This window comes from Hydra vulgaris, chromosome 06, assembly GCF_038396675.1.
Source record: "Hydra vulgaris chromosome 06, alternate assembly HydraT2T_AEP".
Lineage (NCBI taxonomy): Eukaryota > Metazoa > Cnidaria > Hydrozoa > Anthoathecata > Hydridae > Hydra > Hydra vulgaris.
Window position 1 is genome coordinate 16,845,000 of NC_088925.1, and position 22,589 is coordinate 16,867,588.

The 22,589-nt window shown below is 28.4% G+C and overlaps 1 protein-coding gene across 1 annotated transcript in view; it reads left to right on the plus strand.

The window, feature by feature from the left end:
• LOC100197240 (disco-interacting protein 2 homolog C) overlaps positions 1 to 22,589 on the plus strand; it is a 78,869-nt gene that overhangs the window by 3,936 nt on the left and 52,344 nt on the right. Inside the window, exons 3-9 of the mRNA XM_065799390.1 lie at positions 1,850 to 2,059; positions 2,550 to 2,711; positions 5,542 to 5,787; positions 6,005 to 6,060; positions 13,659 to 13,716; positions 20,078 to 20,151; positions 21,051 to 21,174. Of these exons, the coding sequence (XP_065655462.1) occupies positions 1,850 to 2,059; positions 2,550 to 2,711; positions 5,542 to 5,787; positions 6,005 to 6,060; positions 13,659 to 13,716; positions 20,078 to 20,151; positions 21,051 to 21,174 (930 nt within the window). The remainder of the gene's footprint in view (positions 1 to 1,849; positions 2,060 to 2,549; positions 2,712 to 5,541; positions 5,788 to 6,004; positions 6,061 to 13,658; positions 13,717 to 20,077; positions 20,152 to 21,050; positions 21,175 to 22,589) is intronic.

The following is a 22,589-nucleotide window of genomic DNA, read 5'->3' on the forward strand; positions in this document are numbered from 1 at the left end:
GGTTGGAGGTTGGCTGCAAGAGCATATCCGACTATGTTTACAATGCGTTTTTGCACCTTGTCTAAAAAAGAAAGGACATCTTTGGAAGATCTGCCCCAGATATGGCAAAAGTATTCCATACAAAGACGGATTTGAAAATTATAGAGATAAAGAATAGAATCCTGATTATGAAAGTGGTGAGTGCAATAAAGAGATGCAACCTTAGCAGATGCTAATTTTGCTAACAATTTGATATATGGTTTCCAAGATATGGTAATATATTGTAAGAGTTAATCTTAGTAAATGATGTCTCATCGTGTACATTACCATTCATAAATATACGAAGATTGTTGCGATAACAATTAGCTGAAATTTTTTTTATCTGAGTTAAAGTTCACCAGCCACTGAGAGCTCCATGCTGTAGCAGAAGTGAGATCCTTCTCAAGCTCAAATGCTTCCTCCTAGCAATCAGAAAGTGTTGGCTTATCAAGATGAGAAATGTTTGTATCATCAGTGAACAATGCTATCGTAGATGAGAGAATATCTGGAAGATCTTTAATGTAAATTAAAAAGAGTATAGGGCCAAGGATAGAACCTTGAGGAACGCCTGAAGTTACAGGATATGAAGAAGAGTGCTGTCCATTGAGGACAACTTTTATATTTTGATTGGAAAGGAAGGATTCAATAATCTTAAAGATGTTACCTGATACACTGTTAGAAGAAAGCTTATGGAGAAGATCAGCATGCCAAACTTTATCAAAAGCTTTAGAAATGTCAAGAGCGATAGACTTAACCTCTCCACCTCTTTCTAATGCATGATAAAACCTATCGGTTATTAGTGTTTGCAAGTTAGCTGTAGAGCGAGAAGATTAAAATCCATATTGATGATCAAAAAGTAAGTTGTTAAATTCAAGAAGAGAGATTAAGTGTTAATTAAAACCTTGTTTATGATAATGGAGCCATAGTTAAACAAGTCAGATTGTTTTCCAGAATATTTGAAAACAGGGCTAACAGAATAAATTAAAATAAAAACAGAAAAATATAAATTTTATAAGTAAAATAATTAAAATAAAATTGGAAAAATTTTACGACAAACCCATAATTCAGGGGTTATTTAAATGCCATCAAACAACGAATGCTTTATTCAAATTCCTAATAAAATAATGCATTCGTTGTTCAAATTTTTACAGACCTTATTTTTCCTAATTCCGAGGTTCAATTTTATGATGTGGCATTTAAATAACCCCTTTCTCAAAAAAATATTTGTGATCAGTTCAAATTTTGCAAAAAATTTTTAGGTTGGACTGTTTAATAAAAGCATGTTGTGATAAAATAATGTCCATATATTGTCTTTTGTTGCTTCAGTGTCACAAAGATTAGATGCCATTCACAATGTTTGAGGTGCCCATACAAATTACAAGAACATGTTTTATATTTCATTATTCTTTTATGTTCACTTATTTTTTTTTTTAAATTAAAATGTTTTCTTGTAATAAATACTTATACAGTACACAAATATTTTTTGCTATTAATATTGGTTGGTTGTATTTTATGATCATAACTGTATAATATAGTTTTATTATTAAATACTCTCATCTAACTAACAAATTCTCTAGTTGCTTTCCAGAGTTGACTGAATGCTACTCTTTGTAGTTGTGTTTGCTCTTTGAGACAGCTAGTTGTAGAAGGCAGATTATTGTTTTGTTTTGTTCTATATTTTTGTTCTATATTCATTGTGTTCCATATGTTTTCATTTATACATGTTGTGCTCTATATACGTTTTTTGTTTTTATATGTTAAGTTATGCTTTTATATATATATATTTTTTTTATAAACGTTTTTTAATTTTTTGATCATCATGTATTTTTAGCAGTACCTAAATCAATACCTAACAGTGATTCTAAAGAAATACCACCAAGACTTACAGCAAAAAATACAAATAGACCAACATCAAATTCATCTTTGTCTGAATTATGGGGTATTTCTACCCCAAACAGTATAAATGGAAGTAAAACAAGTTCAGATTTTGAAGATAAAAATTCTAGCTCAAGCTGGCACGAGTCACCAGATTTTACATCAGGTGTTAATTTATACTATATATTTAACTAGTAGAATATTTAAATGAGTATCCAAAAAAAGCTAAATAGTTTATAAATCCATAAAGTTTATTTACTGCCTATCTTAAAAGCTTACTTGTAACTTAAGGAGGCTAACTTTTTTTTTTTGAAAAACAAGTTTACCCCAGAACTACTAGGGGCCTGGAAAAGTTTGAACTCTGCACCTTTTGGTTATGAAACAAATACTTTAAACCCCTACCACATATTTCTTCAAAGTCTGAGAGTATTGCATCATTTTGCATGACATCTGCATTTTACATTTTGCGTAGCACCTACATTTTCTACATTAATTGCGTTCTGTTATGTTAAATGACTACATATTTACATTAAGTAACAACATAATATATTCTGCAAAATTAATGCTGAGCTTTCATATTAACTAATTTCTTTAACTTCTTTAAACTTATTTCTTTTTTATAAAAAAGTGAAAATTAAAAGAATATTTTTTCCAAGGAGTTCGACAAGAAGCCATTAATAATGCCCTTCAAAAGCACAAAGAAAGTGAAGGCGTTGATCAAGCACCAGCACCAATTAAGCGAGCGTCTTTTGTAAACCGTCGACAAAAAGATCCTCAACTTAGTTCTAGCTACACTGCTCCTCCAACTACCTTTGAAGGTTTTTATTTTTAATGTATTGTTTTATCTATTGTTGTTTTATCTATATTATACTGTTTATAATTTTTTTTTCTATATTTTTTTACCTTATTTATATTAAAATTTATTTATTTATTTAAGTATATAAACAGTACGCAAAAAAAAAAAAAATTCTGCACTTGAAAAAATTACATTTTTTTAAGTTTAAGATCAAAATTTTAGTATTAAAATGTTAGTAAATTCTAACAAAATTGTATTTAAAATATACATTAGAATATCTATTATGCAAATTTAAAAATGTCAGAGGTGTTACCTCGTGATTGCCAGAAAGTACCAGGCAACTGTATTTTGTGAAGGACAACTAAAAATATTTCTTTGATGCAATTAAGTCCCCCAAGAGGATGAGTATTAATTTTTTCTACAATTCTATTTTTTTTTATTAATTCAAGAGTTCTATAAGAAGCAATGTCTTTGCTCCTGAAGTCCATTGAGGCGATGACTTTTTAATCTAAAATAATAATGAAACTATATTTTAAAAGTTTTTTTTTTATCATAAATGATATTTAATAAAAAAAGTATTTTGATTTTATAAACAACAACTTTTTTAGACAGCAAAAATCGATCTAAAAAGGTTTAAGGAAAACAAATAAATAATGATATAATTTTTTTAAATAAATGTATGTTTAAAAAAAGTTTAATAAATGTATGTTAAAACAAAGCATAAAGTAGCTTAATAAATGGTAAAGTTTCATTTTTTTCAGTTTTAAATGCATAATTATTTACTAGCATGTGTTTATATGAAAGTTTTACTTTTTTTAAATTAGTAAAAAAAACAACACTATAATTGAAATTAAGTATGTGTAATTATGAGACAATCGTTAGAAGTTGTTACTTTATTTAAAAGGGTTTCTTATAATTTTATAAAAGCATAAGTAAAGAATAAAAATTTAAAGTTTGTTATTCCAAACGAAGTTAAAAACATGATTTAAATAATCTTAGCATTTTATTATTTGTTTGTTTTAAGTTATATTTTTGTTTTTAGTTTTAGTTTTTTTTATTTTTTCATTCAATAAGATTTTTTTTTTTTTTGAAATGAAGTTTTTTTTTTAGTTAAGTATTGATGAGTTTTTTTATCGAAATGAAATGCTCAAATTCTAAAAACATGTCAACAGCTGTGGTCTAATCATTAAAACAAAATTATTATTTGCGTGGTCATATAATATATAATATAGCATGTGATTCCACGCCATTCTGACCAAGCTTGTTATTAATTGTATAAAATATTACTTTTAAAATATTACTATTTGTGTGAATTATTTCTAGGGTACCCTTAGCCCTATAGGAAAAAATGACTAAACTATGCAAGAATTCCGCTAAAATAAAAAATTTTTGGTAACATGCAACTCAAAATGTCGACAGGCAACCAGCATCAGCAAACTCAGGCTTGAAAAAGAGTGTGAGTGAAGAAGCGAGTGCAATCGAATTCTAATCTTGATCACGCATATAATATTTTGTTGTGACATTTGGTCATGACTTTTATATGACTTGAGAACATTTTAAAAAGTGTGCAAAAAAAGCTTAATTTGACTGACGGGAGACACCTACAAAAAAAAAAACTAAACATAAAAAGACAAAGATTCCTAACCAAAAGAAAGACTTAACTAAAACTAAATGACCATTATAGATACTAATTATTATAGATCTCTGATCTGTGATCTGTGCCAAAATTCTATCTGTGATCTGTGCCAAAATCCTGAATCAGCCGTTTATAATGATCAGTATCCAAACTGCAGGCTTAGTATATTTAATAACTTAGTATTTTACTGGAGTGCATCAGTTTATTATACTATATAATAATATTTATAATATATTACAGATTAATGTCTAATGATTAATGATCTAAGTGGCATATTACATTCTAAAAGAATTTTATTATGTAATTTGCAAACTAAAAGTTTTTATCAAAAAATTTGAAAGCAAACTTTAATAGTCAAGCTAAAAAGGTGAAAATAGTTTATGAAAAGGAAGTTTAGTGAGTGGGTTTTTTAATACAATTTTTGTTGAAAGTCTTCTTTATGAAATCAATCTAACAAATTGTTTTAAAAGATTTACATTTATCATAAAAAGTATATTTTAAATAATAAAAAATTAATATATATTTATATAATTTACTAAACTTTATATAATTTTTAATAAAGCTTACTTAAACAAGTCTGTATGTGTGTGTACAAATCTAACATAATCTTAAATTGACCAAATTTTGTAAATGTTACTATCAAGTGGGGTTTCCTTTGGTTTTGGTGAACTTAGATAGGCATTTTGCTATTGAGTTGACTAATTTTTGAGTCGGTTACTATATTTTTTTGAACTGGTCACTCCAAAGCATTAAGGTTATTCGTAAATGTATAGCTTTTTTCATAGCAGTATGTTTTGGGTTGCTATTGTACTGGCATATGAAGTTTTTCCCATTTATTTTGCTGCGTTATGTAATACATTGAGGATTCCCTTTTTTCATCAATAAACTTTCCCTTTCTAACTTATACTACTCCAAACCAATCTCCCTAATTCTAATCTCCCTAAAAAACCAATCTGTATAATTTAAAGTACCCACTAAACAACTCAATTTATAAGCATTTCCTTTTTGTCAAACTTTCTGGACTCCATCCAATTAGGTAAGGTTGTATTTAGACTCATCTGACCACAAAATGTTTTTCCAATATAAAATTGGCTTCTTTTTTTTTTTTTTACTTTTTTTTGCAAACTTTAAATAAAACTTATTGAAGTTTTATTTATTTTAGTCAATGTTTTTATTTTTGAATGTTTTTAAAAAAAATCTGTTTTGTTTTTTACAGACACACCTTTGAGTTCTATCGAGAGTTTAGATGTTTCACTTTCTGTACTAAACAATTCTGAAAATCAGTATGATCTTCATCAAAAGTCTTTGGATCCACAAATAACAGTTGTAGATGGTCAGACTTACTTTGGTGAGTCTGCCCCACTACCTGATCTTACTAGTAGTATTATTTTGCAGAATGAAATTAATCATTATCAAAAACTAAAAGCTAAACAAGTTTCAGTTCGTATTTCTTCAGATGAAAGTGAGTGTATACTTTTTTTTAAATATTTTGAATCTTTTCCTTTCTTTAAAGTGTTTTTAAATATTTTGTGTTCAAGTAATTACTGTTCATATCATGCGTCATGACAACATTATGGCATTATAATTATAAAAAACATAAAAAAAACTTTTTTTGAGGTAAAGTTGAGAAAAACTTTTATGACATATTTATTTTTTATGACATTTCTTATTTTGCGCAGGTACTGGAAATTCAAGAGTATCAACAAAAATTCAACAACTTCTTAACACACTAAAGGTAGATTAGTTTTATATTTTCAAAATAGAAATAATAACTTACTTAAAATAATGCTTGTAACATTTTAAGTTTTTAAAATTAAAATAAAACAAAAAATTTTATATTGATCATTAAGAGCATTAATGGTAATATGTCCACATTTTGGAGGTTATTAAAAGTATAGATAGCAGATAAAAAAGCATATTTAATAGACAAAAGTCAATTAAAAAATGAAGATATTTGCTAATAAATTATAAAGTTTAACAAACATAAAAAATTTATAAGGTATCTAACTTTGAAATTTTTAACTCAAAACTATATGTAGTATTACCCAGCATTATGCTGAGTAATGTGTCCAGTACGGACTGGTCTGATTGGAGACTGGTGTAAAGATATTACATCATGGTGAGTAATATGTCCACATCAGACTGTTCTTCAACCCAACCAGTCTGTCTGAACAATATCTTTTGAAAAAAGTTCACCCCGCCATTGAAAAACGATTTTGACATAAGTACTACTGTGCATTCAAATGTAGTAATCATGTAATACGATAAATTTTCAATCCAACAATGATTCAGATTATTGACCTTGCTCTTGCTTGTTGCATAGAAGGAATAGAAGGTGCAATTTGTCTTTATTTTTGCATGACGAATACATTTTCTTTATTACTTTGATTGCGAGCTCTGCACATTGATTATTTCTGGGGATCTGTACTATGGATGGCTCCCGCTTCCAGTGATTTTTCAAAGAGCTTAAAGCCTTTTTGTATGGATTCAGTACTTCAGTCAAGTTATTAAAGTCGTTTTTGTTGTACAGTTGGTCTGTAAACCAATGGTCTGCCCAGCTATACGATATAAATTGGCATAAACCAACGACTCTCTGCAGAACTGTCCTTGTTGAAGGAATTAAAATGAAGGCCAGGATCACTAGTATAGCTCTGGATTCCACCTCGCATTGCTGATGTTGGGTAATTTCCGAAACCTGATCAACTGGAAATGTCCCCTTTCATCAAAAAATCCGAACACTCGAGTGAGATGAAATAAAAATTTCATATCATCTCTCCAGCATGATGTTTCAAAATTACTTCTATTCTGTTATCAAACTGTGTTTTTAGTTTTTCGTACTCCTTTAACAGTTGAGATACAAATGGATATTCGATGTTCAGCGATTGAGTTTTACTTCCAAGTTCTTCATCCATCACCAAATGGAGGATTCTATCTAATACATGGTGTTGACAACTGATAAACCGAGGTTTGTTGATGCGTTTTTCTGTGAGCATTCGTTGCAATATTTCAACAACACCATTCTTTTTTCCAATGTTAACGCTGGTGATATCTGCAACAATCATCTGTATTGAATTCCATAGGTGAAATTCATCGAGGATTTAAGAAATTACTTGAGCAATAGTTTTTTCTGTGCTATATACCAAGCCCAGGAAATCCAATTTGATTTCTCTTCTTTTATTTTTAAGGACGACCACTTAATAATTGATTCCATTGATGCACTTGCCATCAAAGTGTAATGACCAACTTTTCAATCTTTTCTTTTTTCAGCTTGATTGCCTCTGATTGTTGACTTGTAAATAGCTGATTGACATGGAGTTGGGGTGTCAATGCCTTCACAAGCCAATTGCTTGCATATGTTAGTAGCTTTGTTTGTTGATACTCTTGTGTAGATCACCAAGTTGACTGCAATTTTGCTTTTATTGTATTTTCTGCTTGGTGTAGGAGTAGTCTCATCTTCTTCTACATCGTTTTCATGTTCATTGTCGTCAGCCTCAGTCACTAAAACCAGAATAGTAAGATGATGAGTTGGATGACCTATTAGAAAGTTCTTGTCTTTTAGAGGGATGGATCGTTTCTTTACTGGCTGCTTGGCCTGTGAGTATCCCACTGTTCTTTGCTTTCCACTTGGAGATGGTACAATTGCTTGTGCTCGAAAGATAACCATGTTCCATCCACTTTAGTAATATCAAAAATTTCATCAAGGGGTTTGTAGCTTCTCCACTTAACACATTCATCATAACATTTCAGTATTTTATCAAGCTTTGCTTGTATAACTTGATCAGATACATGTGGAAAATTCTTATATTCTTCCACAATTTGGTGACTTCTTTAGAAATTTCCGCTATTCGCTCCTTTCTTCCTTTGATTTTTGGTCCAAGGAAATGGTAGCGTCCGATAATTTGCATTTGGAGAGTCTTCAAATTTTGCCAGATTATTAGTCCAGACATCCTTGTTCTTCTGAATGCTACTATCGCTAGGCTTGTATGTCTCCATGTGCTGCTTCTGTAATAACTATAAAATTAGATAAGCAGATATACATACAGTCTAAATTGTTCTAGAATATTCTTAATTGTTCCAAAATGTTCTAAATTATTCCAGAATGTTCTAAGTTGTTCTAGAATATTCTAAATTGTTCTAGAATATTCCTAATTGTTTCAGAATGTTCTAAATTGTTCCAGAATGTTCTAAGGTCATCTAAAATATTCTGGAATTTTCCAAAATTTTCTAAAGTTCTAAAGACTTCTAATCTATACAAGTTTTAAATGATTTTCAGCAAAGCCACGCGTATTAGTAGTAGCAGTTGTCATTCATAAAAATAATATGCATGTATGTAATCATGACAACATTAGCAAATTTTGCTATTATAATATAGTTAAGCTATATAATAATAGCAAAAATGCATAGCTACTATAAACTCTTTTTCAGACTATTTTTTTAACTTCATTAATAATCTTGACATACTTCAAATAGTGATAATAGAGCTTTTTATTTATTTATATCTAAAAAATTAAAACAAACTGTATTAACTCATAAATATACAATTTAGTTAAGTGGTAAGTATAATGTCCTAAGGTTTTAAATCAAAGTACAATAGTGAAGCTATTGTATTAAAACAATAACTTACTTTAAAAAAAAGATTGCTATGACAGATGTCGAGTTGGCAGTGAAGCTATCTTCATTACTGATGTATTTATCTCTCATTAACGCTCAAACCATATGTTGGACTTGTTATTTACCTACAGCAATAATTCTATTTTAAAAGTTTTTCCTTATGCTATATTAGGTAATAATACTACGGGCCGCTTTAGTATCAATTGAGGAATTTCAAAACTATTTCCTGAAAGTGAATCTCAGTTGTTTAGTTACAGCAAAGGTGATTACGATTCAATATCAAACTTTATTGCATCCATCAACTGGAATATTTTATTTCTGCATAAAACCGCAGATCAAATGTTTTATTTATTAATTTCTAACAATTGTGCTTTTTGCAAATATTTTATCCCCAAGGTTAATAAAACAAAGAAAAAGTATGATCCTTTGGTTACTCCACATATTAAAAACCTAGTCTGAGCAAAAAATCCGCTTGGTATATCAACTGCTCAATAAATGGAAGAATAATAAACTTAAAATAAACTGCTATCTTCTTAATCATTTTGTAAAAGCTGAAATATTTAAAGCAAAAAGAGCACATAAAAAAGAAATAATATTAACATCCCTCTGAATAATTTCCATCGTTAAAAAAGTGATACTAACCTGAATGAACTTAATGACAACTTGGGTTTTTCTATTCTCTAGAAATTAGCAAATTTTAGTTTAGTCTATGCAAAAAATGGAACACAAATTACTCGCTGAAAACTATTGACCTATTTTGCTAAACTCTGTTGCCTGCAAAATAGTCAAAATACTTGTTAAGAACAAAATCTTTAAGCACATTAACAATAATAAAATGCTCTCAGCAAACCAACAAGGCTTTCTTCATCATAAATCATGCGGGACTAATCGAATAGAAACTTTTGATATTATTTCATCTTCTATAACATTTCACCAGTTTATTGATGTAATCTTGATTTTGCCAAAGTGTTAATTCTCTACCTAAAAACAGGTTATTATGTTAAAATTAAGATATTTTGGAATAAATGGGAATCAAAATAAAAAGGTACAATAAATCAATCCCTAAAAAGCTCTACTAAAATGCATTATTTAAGAGTCATTATTTCATGTAATGCTAAGTGGAGTTCTCATTTTTGTACAGTTGTCTCAAAGTCCTTATAAATTCTTGGTATGCAAAAAGACATTCACTTTTATTGATGAAAATATGGCTCTCAAGTTATATAAAGTGTTTATAAGACCACACCATAAATAAACAGTGTCTTTTTAGGCTTCTTATTTAAAAACTGATAAAACCCTATATATATATATTAATTAATTACAAAATTGAATTTATTTCTCTTTGCAATTTTTGGGAATCTTCATTTATATGTGTGTTTGTGTTCTGTCTAAACCTCTGGCGCGGGGTTTACTCACTCGTAAGTTACTTTATGTATGTATGTGTTCTGTTTAAATCTGTTTTGATGCAGTGCGAGCTCATTAACTGACAAGACACTCCAACTATAAAACCTATGCTGTACCTTCACTCCTTGATATATGTCTGGTCTCTGATCCTAGCTTGTGTTCAGTTTCTACTTTTTCTCCTTTAGGTGGTTCTGATCATCCATTGATCTATTTTATTCTTTTATCTTGTACCTTTTTGGACTCACCATATCATTACACTACTTACTTCTACCCTAAAACTGACTGGAATTCTTTTTGTGATTTTCTTTGTGACGATCCTTGGGCTGATGTCTTTTCGCTCAGTTATAAAAAAGTGCCTCCTACATAACCGCCAGGACTCAGGCAGGAATGGAAGCTTTTATTTCTTCTGGTTGGTTCCATGTCAAGCCTCATTCTACTCCATGGTTTTCACCCTTTTGTGCAGCTGATATATCTAATTGTAATCATTTTTTTCATTTAAAAAAAAAAAAATAACTCTCTTGAGAATAAACAGCTATTTATTATTGGAAGAAATTGGTGTAAAAAGGCTCTGTAAGATGCTAAGCTCCATTATTCTCAGTTCACTAAATCTCGTATCTTATCTCAGAAGTTAGGCTCTCGAGGCTTTTGGAAAATCTTCGACAGCATCGTTAACAAAGGTAGGTCTAACATTCCATCTCTCATTCATGGGACTGATCTTATTACCTCCCTCAAGGATAAGGCAGAACTATTTTTAAAGAACTTTTTTTCTAATTTGAATCTCGGATCTTATTGTGGTTCTCTTCTTTCCATTCCAAATAAACGGGTTAACCCATTGTTAGACATTCAAATCACTCAAAGCTTCTGTTGCTAAAGTCATGTTCTTCATTCTTGACAAAAAGTCTTCTCTTTTTGATCGCTTTGGACAGGCAGCCAATCTTGAATCTGACCTCACTTCTGTAACAGATTGGGGCTCACAGATGTTTGTAAGTTTTAACTCCAACAAAACTCAGTTATTTACTGCAAGCAACTATCACAGTACTGTCAACATTTTTATATTAATGAATGGCAACCCTCTCACTGAGTCCTCATCTTTAACTTCTTCTTGGGTTATCATTTACTATTGACCTTTCATGGAAACCATATATACAATTGATTGCTAAGTTAGCATCTGGTAAGGTTGCTTCTCTTTATCGTGCTTGCCATTTTCTTACTCCTGATTCTAATCTCTACTTCTACAAATCTCTAATTCAAAATTAAATCTAAAATGTTTACAGCAGATTTATTTGTTGTTTAAAATGTTGATATGTTTACATGCTGATATAGGTAGTTGTTGTTTATTATTTTATAAAAAATATGCTTAATTTCTGACGATTCTTTAATAGAGTTTATTAAACTATTGGATCAACTTATCCTAACTTATCCTAAATTTAAAATCACCAACTATGATTAGATATTTATAACCTTTTTAGTTAACATACTCTTTTGCAATTTTAAATACATTTTCAATGGCTATCATATCTGTGAATTTATAAGGTCTATAAATACATCCAATAAGATATTTATCATTGTAAAACTGGATAACAGCCCAAACATGCTCTGTTTGACTCAATGTAAATCTGTTATCATTAAGTTCATATGAAGTAATTTTCCTGTCAATATAAATACATACACTTCCACTTCGACGACCATTACATTTTTTTTTCATATAAACATCAAGCATCTAGTTTGCAGAGAGTAGTAGGTTTAAACCATGTTTCAGTAATGGTAATTATTTTAGCATTGTAAGTTGCAACTACTAGTTTAAATTCATCAAATTTGTTGTCAAGAAATGTGGCGTTAAGGTACATGCAACTTATTTATTCAATACTACTCATAGATAACAGGCAATGAGCCTTACTGCCTCACTTCAAGTAGTTCTTTTAAATTTTTGTATCTGATTTCCACAGATACCATACCAAAAGGAATCCGTCTCCTTAAAAGCATTATTCGGTTTATTTTGCTCTGTTCTGAGTATAAAATCCTATTGACCTTCAGCTTCTGTTAAATCTGGAGATGTATAGATATGTTTAAAACTTGGAAGCAGTTTTAATTTTTTTTGATGAAATTAGTGTTTTGTTTTGTAGATTGGAGTCAGCCAAGTAAACCAACAATGGCCTGGCTTGTCAGAGATTTTACTTCTAAATTGTCATTCTGAAAACTTATGTCTTGAACTCTAGTTTCTGTAAATATTTCCTAGACTTTTGCTTAATATTTAGCTACTTTATCATCTAAAGAAACTTAATTGGATTCTGACACTCCATATAAATATTTTTTCACAATGATATTTTTAGCTCTCTTTTTACGTTCATTTAACTTATTTATAGTAGAATTTGCTCCTATAAGTTGATCGCTTGGCTTTTTAGTTTTTTTTCCTGACTTTTGAACTTGAATCCAATCGTTTTTGCTTGATTGCTTGACTAAATAGCTTGTTTATGCAATGTCATTTTTCAACTGATATATTAATTCTGCATTAACTACTTTTTTATGACTCTAACAGTTGCAAGCGCTCATACTTTTTTATTTGGTTCTGCTCTATATTATTTATTCAATTAGAAAGTGATAAGAGAAACTGAAATTTTTCTGCACCACTCATGCAATATTTTTGAAGCTACTGAATGGTTTCCTTGTCCAAAGGCAGGCCAGTTTTCTTTTGCCAAAAATTGACAGTCCATTATTTGATGTAGGAGGGTTACCACCCTTTACAGTAGATTGCCTCCTGGTCGGGAATTATTATTTTTATTATTATATCTTATTAACACAAATAGAACTGTTGGTTCTTTTTATTTGTATCATATTTTTTACTTTAAAAATTCTATCATGAAATGTTTTTAATAGCAGAGTTAAAAGTAAAAATCATTTTTTAATTTCTTTTTCTGGTCTAAAATATACTGGCTGCCAAAATATGTTATAAAATATAAGTTTATATATTATGTTATGATTATCATGTAAATATGTTATAGGTAAATATGTTATATTTATGTTTTATTTTATATGTTTAAATATCTTGTATGATGTTTATATTTTATCTTCGATCATCAGATATGTTTTATATGATTTATTTTTATGTTTACATAGATAGAATTTAAAACAACATGTATCTCATGAACATATCTATATGTTCATAAGATAAATATGTTATTTCGAAATATAAATTATGCATTTAAGCATTTATTTACAGATTCCGTTTTTTTTTTTTTTAATTATTTCAAAATATTAACTGCAGATAAGATTCAAATTTTGATTAACCCAAGCAAAACAGTAGAGTATCTTTTTTTTCTTTAGAGACCAAAGAAAAAGCCTATTGAACAATATTTTGAAGATGATGCTGATATTGTTGAAAGTAAGTCTGACCAAAATTTTAGCTAGAATTTTAATGTAATATATACACTACCGTTCATATTTATTTGAATTGCATTAACTTTAAAAAATGCTTTAGTTTAATTATTTTGATTAAAATGCTTTAATAAAAATCATAAAAATAGTAAAAATGCTCAAGTTGGCAAAACTGCATAAAAAATGGACTATCAATGGCTGTATCTTTGGACTAAGTTTTAAGTCTTTGATTTCAAGAGAAGGTTGTAATAATAGAGGGAATAATGACATAAGTAGTTCACTTGGACACTTTTAAAAAGTCTTCTTACACCTTTTGAAAGTTGGGTTAATGGGAAGCCATTTATATTTTAGTAGAAAATAACTTAAACTTTAAATCTGAAATATATTTTTCAGAATGTTGTATAAGTTATTTGACTGACTTTAAGAGCAATCAAATATTGAATAAAATGATTTAACCTCCTTAATCACCAGATCTCTCACCTGTTGGATTTTAAAGTGATGAATTAAAAGTAATGTGGAAAACTAATACCTAATGATGCAAAAAAAAAAATTATATATATGTATATATGTATATATACATATATATAATTTTTTAAAGAAAAAAATAATAATTAAAGAGGCTATAATTTAAATATATAATAATAAATTTATAATAATTTAAAACATCAACTAATTCTTCTCGTGGTTGCACAGGCTATCCTACTAATATATATATATATATATATATATATATATATATATATATATATATATATATATATATATATATATATATATATATATATATATATATATATATTAGTAGGATAGCCTGTGCAACCGCGAGAAAAATTTATATATATGTATATATGTATATATATATATATATATATATATATATATATATATATATATATATATATATATATATATATATATATATATATATATATATATATATATATATATATATATATATATAAGAGCCTACTAATATGTATATATATATATATATATATACATATTAGTAGGATAGCCTGTGCAACCGCGAGAAGAATTAGTTGATGTTTTAAATTATTATAAATTTATTATTATATATTTAAATTATAGCCTCTTTAATTATTATTTTTTTCTTTCTAGGACATATATTATTGCATTTCATATATACTTTATATAATAATTACATTTAACATACAATAATTCCACTAAAATACATATAAACACATAAATTATAATAACGCCTCATGGTAGATGACATTGCAAGTAAAATACGTTTCAGAGTCTTCGGTTAATTTTCCTTGATTTAAGCTGGATATAATAAGTATTTTGACTCCTGCTCTTGAAGTTGGTCTTAAAAATGCAGCGTAGAGTTGACCGTGAATAAACACGTGTTCAGGTAGATATATACCAACTCTATCGAATGTTTGCTCTTGTGACTTGTTGATAGTCATAGCAAAGGAGGTTAGAACAGGAAACTGTTGTTGAATTAACGTCAATGGTAAATCATTTTCGGTTGGACTCATATTGATTCAGGGTAGGAAAACACTGCTTTTTTTGTGTTTTTCTGTCGCAATTGTTGCGTGAATTAAGTTTTCAGTCAACTCCTTGATAATGAGCCGTGTTCCATTGCATAGTCCTCTACTGGAATCCATGTTGTTAAGGATGATAGTTACTGCTCCTACTTTAAGTTTCAGTCGATGTGGTGGTAATCCACTCACATTTAGCGAATTAAGAAACTCAGCAGGAAAGTTAGCAATTTTTTCATTATCCTCAGACTCGATAGAATCCATACTTTTAAATTCCATCAGTTCTCCTGACATTTGATTGATGCTGGGATTATTTATCTCAAGGCAGGTGTCATTCTTGGGGCAAAGAACTTGCCAAACTTTGAATTGTCTCCAGGCTGATATTTTGTGAATCACCAAAGCAATGAGTAATCAAGCAATTCTCATCTTCGGTAATCAAGTCGGCTGGTATTTTAACTATATCTTTGCCAAATGAGGGATAATTGGCCAACATGTTATTACCAAGTTGAATTAGCCAGTCTGTAAACTCTTGATCTGATGCTTGCATATTTTGCATCAATCGAAGCTGTTTAATATCAGACCAATTTATGTTTCTCTTGATGGTTGATTCTACTACATTAACCCGATTGCCATGTTTAACTACAGGCAAACACTGTCGAAAGTCCCCTCATAGCAAAAGAACTTTACCACCAAATGGAGTGTTGATTTTTTTTGGTGACCTTTCTTAGTATTTTTTTGATGGTATTGAGTGTATGAGAGGTCATCATAGTCACTTCATCACAGATGATGATACTGGCATTTCTGATATTCTCTGCTTTGTAATCATCTTCTTCAATGAAAGGCATTGTTTTGTCGTCAATCGACAGATAGATCTTAAAATGCAAATGGTTAGTTCTTCTGTCAATCAATAAGGTTGATGCAATGCCAGTTGTAGCTACTGAGATAACAAACTTTCCTTGCCCTTGTAGTATGTTTATAAGGTGTATTGTAAAGAAAAGTTTTGCCGGTACCACAATGTGAGATACATAACACCTAGAATTTAAAATTTAAAAAAAAAAAATTATTTTCAGGGGTAGCTCGAGACCCTTAAACATCAGGCAGGTCCCTATAATTATCAAAAAAATAGTTCTTCAAAAGTATTGGGTGTTCAAAAGTGTTGGGTTTCAAAAGAAGCAAAATAAAATAAAAACTTCCAAAATAATCACTATTTTATAAAAAACATAAAATAAAAAATCATATAATTTTTTTTTTGTAAAAATACATATTTTTAGTTTTTAGTTTAAAAATGTCATGGTGATAAAACCAGGTTCTTTCATTGAAGAAGATGGTTATGAAGCAGATGAAGGTGGTATGCAATTATGTTTTGCATGTACCTGCATGCGAGGCCTGTTTTCTTGATCAGCCAATTTATCTTCTTCTGCAAACTTCTTGCCTCATCTTTTTGTAAATTCTTGGCGCACGGATTACAAAGACGAAACATGGTATCAAGTTGTTCCATGAGATGTTAGTCACACTTTTGGTTTACAGGAAGTTTTGATCTATGCTCGTTGGCCTGATTTGAATCCATAAAGTATAGCTGGGAATACTTTGGTTATTAGTGCTAATAACAAAAAAAGGTGCAGGATCTGGTAACATTACCTTTTGCGCAGCAAGTATTGAATTGCTTATCTTGTCCCCTTTCAGCTTTAAAGTGCCATGCTTTGCAATGCAAACAAACCTGGTTCATTGGGCCTAAATCAGATCGTTTAACCTTGTTTTCATAAACTATTGGCATTGTAGCTATTAAATAGGTTCTTTTCCTATGAGTTGGCAATTTTTATTCTGAAACTTTGGCTTGCCTTTAATTTATTTTTTCTTCATCTTCAACTTCTTGGGCTTTTGCGTGACGATCAGCATCTTTGACTCGCCTTTCATCTGCCTCTATTTCGTATTGTTCGCGGATTGTAAGAGCTTCGAGATCACCTTGCAGAATGAATACATTAGCTGGGCCAGACAAATTCTTACTTACATATTCTTGAAGAGAAAAATTATGTATAGGTTTTGGTTGATGAAGTTTGGAGTCAAAATCGAACCATTGGTTGCCAATTTTCCTAAGGGTGATCCAGTGATTGCAACATTGGATGATATAATCATTTTCAGTAGTTGATAATTTGAAAACATCAATTCTGTCCATTTGGATCTTTTTTAAGATTAAGGCTTCTTTGATCACATCAACTGAATAGTTTCCAGATTCGCCATGATATAGATTTCGCTTTAATATTTCAGTATAGCAAAGTGTCTTTTCTCAGTCAAAATTTCATTTGTAATTTGGTTTAGCTCATTTTGGGTAAGAATAGAACCTTGGAATGCTGACAATGTGAAGACTACACAAATTCAAGCGCTGATTTTCGTGATATAATTTTCTATTACTCTTAACTAAGGTTTACATTTAGCCATAACAAATATTTAACAAATCACAAATAATAACATAATACATTTAACCATAACAAATAACAAATCATAAAATTAATAAATATTAATAATCATTTGTTTATTATTAAATATTTATGATATTATTAATAAACAAATACTGAACAAATCAAATACTTAACAAATCGAACTGCACTCTTGCATTGCACTTAATTCGCAGAACTAAAATTTGAACAAAATCCAATTAAAAATTTGAATATTGCTTGTGTAACGGAAATTTGCGTAACTTAGTAACGTGAATACTTTTTTTTTATATTTTTTTTATTTGGAATAAAAAAAATATAAAAAAATGGCCTTGTTTGTCAAGGTTCAATATTTCAGATGTGCAATGGCCTTGTTTGTCAAGGTTCATATTTCAGAGTTATAGAGTTAAGAGAGGGTTATAACCACAATTAAGTAGCCTCCTCATCTGTAGTAACTTTCTTGGCCTTGGGGAGGTGAATTAACTGTATTTTGAAAGTCACAGTGCCAAAGTTTATTTTCTGCATTTTCTATTATTAATTAGAACATAAGAAATTGTATGAGCGTTTAAACGTTTTCAAAAAAATACTTTCTAAATAAAAACTAAAAAGTTTTGTCATTTAAACAAAAATACTATTTTACTTTTGTTTTTTTACAAAAGCATCTAACTCTTTAAAATATCCAGTTAAATATTTTTCTATCCAACATAGCATTGTTAAAAAATTTCATTCCAAAAAAGTTATATACATTTTTTCGATTTAATAATTCAAAAACAACTTTAAATTACAAAAAAAATATATATATATATAAAATTACATGCAACACTTTATAAAAATGGAAAAATTTAATGTGAAATATAAAACATAATTTTAAAGATCTTCGTTTTTGACCTGTTGTTAATTTGAGGGCCTGCTTCCTTTTTTTCAATTTTTCTTTTTAAATTTTAACCATTAAAATAGTGTGAATAATTAATTTTTTTCCAAAAAGGTCCTTTTAATATAAAAAGTTTAAGGCCCATGCAGGATTCCTGCATTAGGTAACAAATTTCAAGTTCGTATTTTGACCTTTTATGCGGGTAAAATATTTTCAAAATGAAGTAATTTAAGAAGTTGTCTAAAAAGTTTTACTATTAAATCTATATTTTGAATAAAAAACAAGTTTATCTATTATTAGTTAGTTATTTAAATAAGTTATACCATTTGAATATATAAAGATATACAACTCTCGGAATTAGGGTCGGCATTCGGCATTGCCAACCTAACTGCCGACCTTAAAATATTTGAGGTCGGCAATTTTTTGCCGACCTCGTTTCTATGTTTCATGGTAAGACCTTTGTATCAAACTTTTTTTGATGACCTGATGCCGATCTTTAAAAGATTGAGGGCAGCAAATTATTGCTGACCTCATTTTTCCTAATTCCGAGGGTTGGAAATAGCTCCCCAATCAAAAGAAATTGCTATCAGACTTATCAAAGTTTTTTTTGTTTAATGGAAATTTCAAGTTGTTGTGTAAAAAGTTACTCAAAAAGGTGATTTCAAAGCGTGAAAATTATTTTAAATAATAAAAGAAAAAAAAAAGAATCTGATTTGTGCTTTTAAATGGTTTGCATGAATGCAAATACAGTTTAAATTATCAAGTATAACCTTTACTGTTTTATTTAAAATAGTAATGCGCACATTTTTGGAAACAAAAGTTTAACAATTTAAGAATTTCTAGTTTTACAAGTTATCAGGCAAAATTTTATTTCAAAGGAAACTTGGTATATGTTAATTATAATATCAATAAAGTATTTATATTATATTATAGTTCCTTATTTAGTTTATAGTTCCTGGATTATCTATTGTTCAGTTGCTTAATATTATAAAAATATTTTTTAACAATAAATATTGTTTTAGCAATTACCCATTGATATTCTCTCAAAAATTGTTTTAAAATCATTATTACATTTTCAAGCAATAATCTCAATGCTGATAAAAACCAGTTTTTTTATAACGCAAAGTAATGCTAATTTGTTCAATCAAAGTTACATGTCATTATAAATCATTATAAATCATAGTATTTACATATTTATGGGCTTTCAAATCAAGCATATATGGTGAAATCTTGAAAAAATGGGCCTTTTCAGAAAAATGCTATTTACTATATATATATATATATATATATATATATATATATATATATATACATATATATATATATATATATATATATATATATATATATATATATATATATATATATATATATATATACATATATATATATATATATATATATATATATATATACATATATATATATATATATATATATATATATATATATATATGTATATATATATATATATATATATATATACACACACACACACACACTATGTATAATATATAAACATGTTGACATGTTTTTTATATCAGGGTCTTATATGTTTAGTTACTCAACCAGATCCATCAGCTCCCACTCCAGAAGGAGCACCTAGCAAACCAACCATAGGTGAACAACTGTTGGTAAATAAATTTTTCATGTTTTTTTTTGTTTATTTGTTTTTTTTTTTTTTACAATTAGTTTTTATAGTATTCATAAAAGATTTAATATGAATATTATATGTAGATATATATATTTTTTCTACCTAATCTGAGTATCTATTTACTTTAGTACTGAAGCATTTTGTGAGGACATCAAATAAAGTCTTTTAAAGAGATCCCCAGAATAAAATTTGTTTATTATTGATATAAATAAGATTTGAGGATTTTATTGATTTAATCTTTATTGATTTATTGATATTGATCAATCTTTATTGATTTTCAGATTTACTGTTAAACATTGTGCAAAAATAGGCTTGTTTATTAGATTTGATGACGGTTTTTTGCATTGTCATGAGTTTTGATATCTCTTAAACTACCTATTTTCTAATAGGATTACAACCCCCTCACAATCTTTTAATATCAAAGCACAAACTTAACAAACAACACTGCTGTGCAGAAGTATTGGTATTGTTTTAATTGCATATCTTTTAAAAGTGGTTGAGTGCTTGCTTATAAAGCACTCACCTTTGAAGATGCAGGAACACTATCTCAGCACCACTATGACTAATTTCCATCACATATACTAGTTTCTATCACAAATACTAGTTTTCTTTAAATGTGTTTCACTTATCGATAAAAGTATCAATAAATTATTTTTATCTCAAAGCAATAAATATGCTTGATAACCAATTTTCGAGAAATATTTTTTTGTTTTGTGTTTTTCATAATTTTATACCTTTTTTTTTTTTTTTTACATTTAAACCATTTGGCTATCTCCCCAGTCTTAAAGAGTCATGTACAATCAAAATATTGTGTATAAAGTTCAAACATATATAGTTGTATATTGTCATAACATTGTGTATATAATATACATTATTTAGATATCTGAAGGATTACCTAATTCTTTCATTGATGCTGTCAGAAGATATGGAACATCTTCAAACAAAGCTCCAGCTATATCAGTTGTTGATCAAAATGGAAAAATCGCTTACACTCTACTTTATGGTAAGTTTTGCTCTTTAATTTATTTGCAACTGTATAGTTTTTGACTTTTTTTTTTTCTTATTTGAATATAATTTTAGTAGGAGATAAAGTTTTAAAACCTTAAAATGTAAAATGCAAAATAGCTTTTAAATAAAAGTTTTACTATATTCAGTTACTTGACCATTTTTTAAACTTCTAATAATTTTTTATGCTGTTTACTAGGATTGATCCTAGAATTAAAATGTTCTTAATTGTATTAAGTTTTTATTTGTGTATATATACATTTATATACAGGCAGTTTCTTATCTATTAAAACAAACATTAATTGAGATTTCACTTTGCTTGGTGGCAACTTGAAAAACCAGTAGTATTAACTTAAAATGGTAAAAAAAAATCATCAAATGGATTCTTAAACCATCAAATAAATTTATCATTTCTTTTATTTCTCCATTCTTTTAACAATGTTGCATTCTACTACAGAAGTCTTTACCAAAGTTTTTTACTAACATTTTTACCATTTGTTATGCCAAGAAGATTTGAAAAACAAAATTTTATTTTTAGGTTATTCAGTTTTTATTTTTGAGTCAAATTATATCTTTGTTGCCAATGGTAACATTATTGTTGCTAACAGCAATAGAATATGAATAATTGATTAGTAATTTAACTTTATAGAAGTATTAGGTTTATTTAGCATTAGTTGGTAAATTGAAAGTAATAAATATATATTAAGCTATGTATTTATTGTTTTGTAATTTAATTTGAAATTTAAACTTAATTGAATCTTATTTTTTTCCATTTATTTATAATTAATTGTTTTTGAAGTACAATAGGGTTGAAAATAAAAATAAGTGTATCACTATGATAGGTTAAAATTTGAATGATTTTAATAAGCCTTTTTTTTAAAAACTACATAGTTCTAACAATTTTTTTAACATACTGTGCATATCAGGATTAGATTCAGCAAATTTTGGTGTTTGAGACAAATAACTTCCAGACACAGAGCCAACTCCAAACATATGTTTGTTAGGGATGCCTGATAACATTTCTTAATTATCTGGCTGGATAACGAATACTTAGATATTTAAAAATTATCCGGCCAGATAATGTAATTCAAATCTTAAAATATATATTTTATTATGGCAAGATTTGTCTGGAATCTTTTCAAAATTTATGATAGCTGTGATTCCACAGGAAAGCAGACAAGCAGGGGATGTAATAAATCTGCTCAAAAGTCATTTTCCACAACTCCACTGCATAATCACGAAAAACAATTTCATTGTAAATTGTAAAAAGAAGAAAAAAAAATTTATATTGAATCTTCTTCAGATGCACAAAAAAGTTCGAAAAATGTAGGTCATTAATTTCAAAAAAAATGAAAGAGTTGAAAAAGCAGATGTCTATTGAAGATAGCATTACGTCAACAAGATACGGGATAT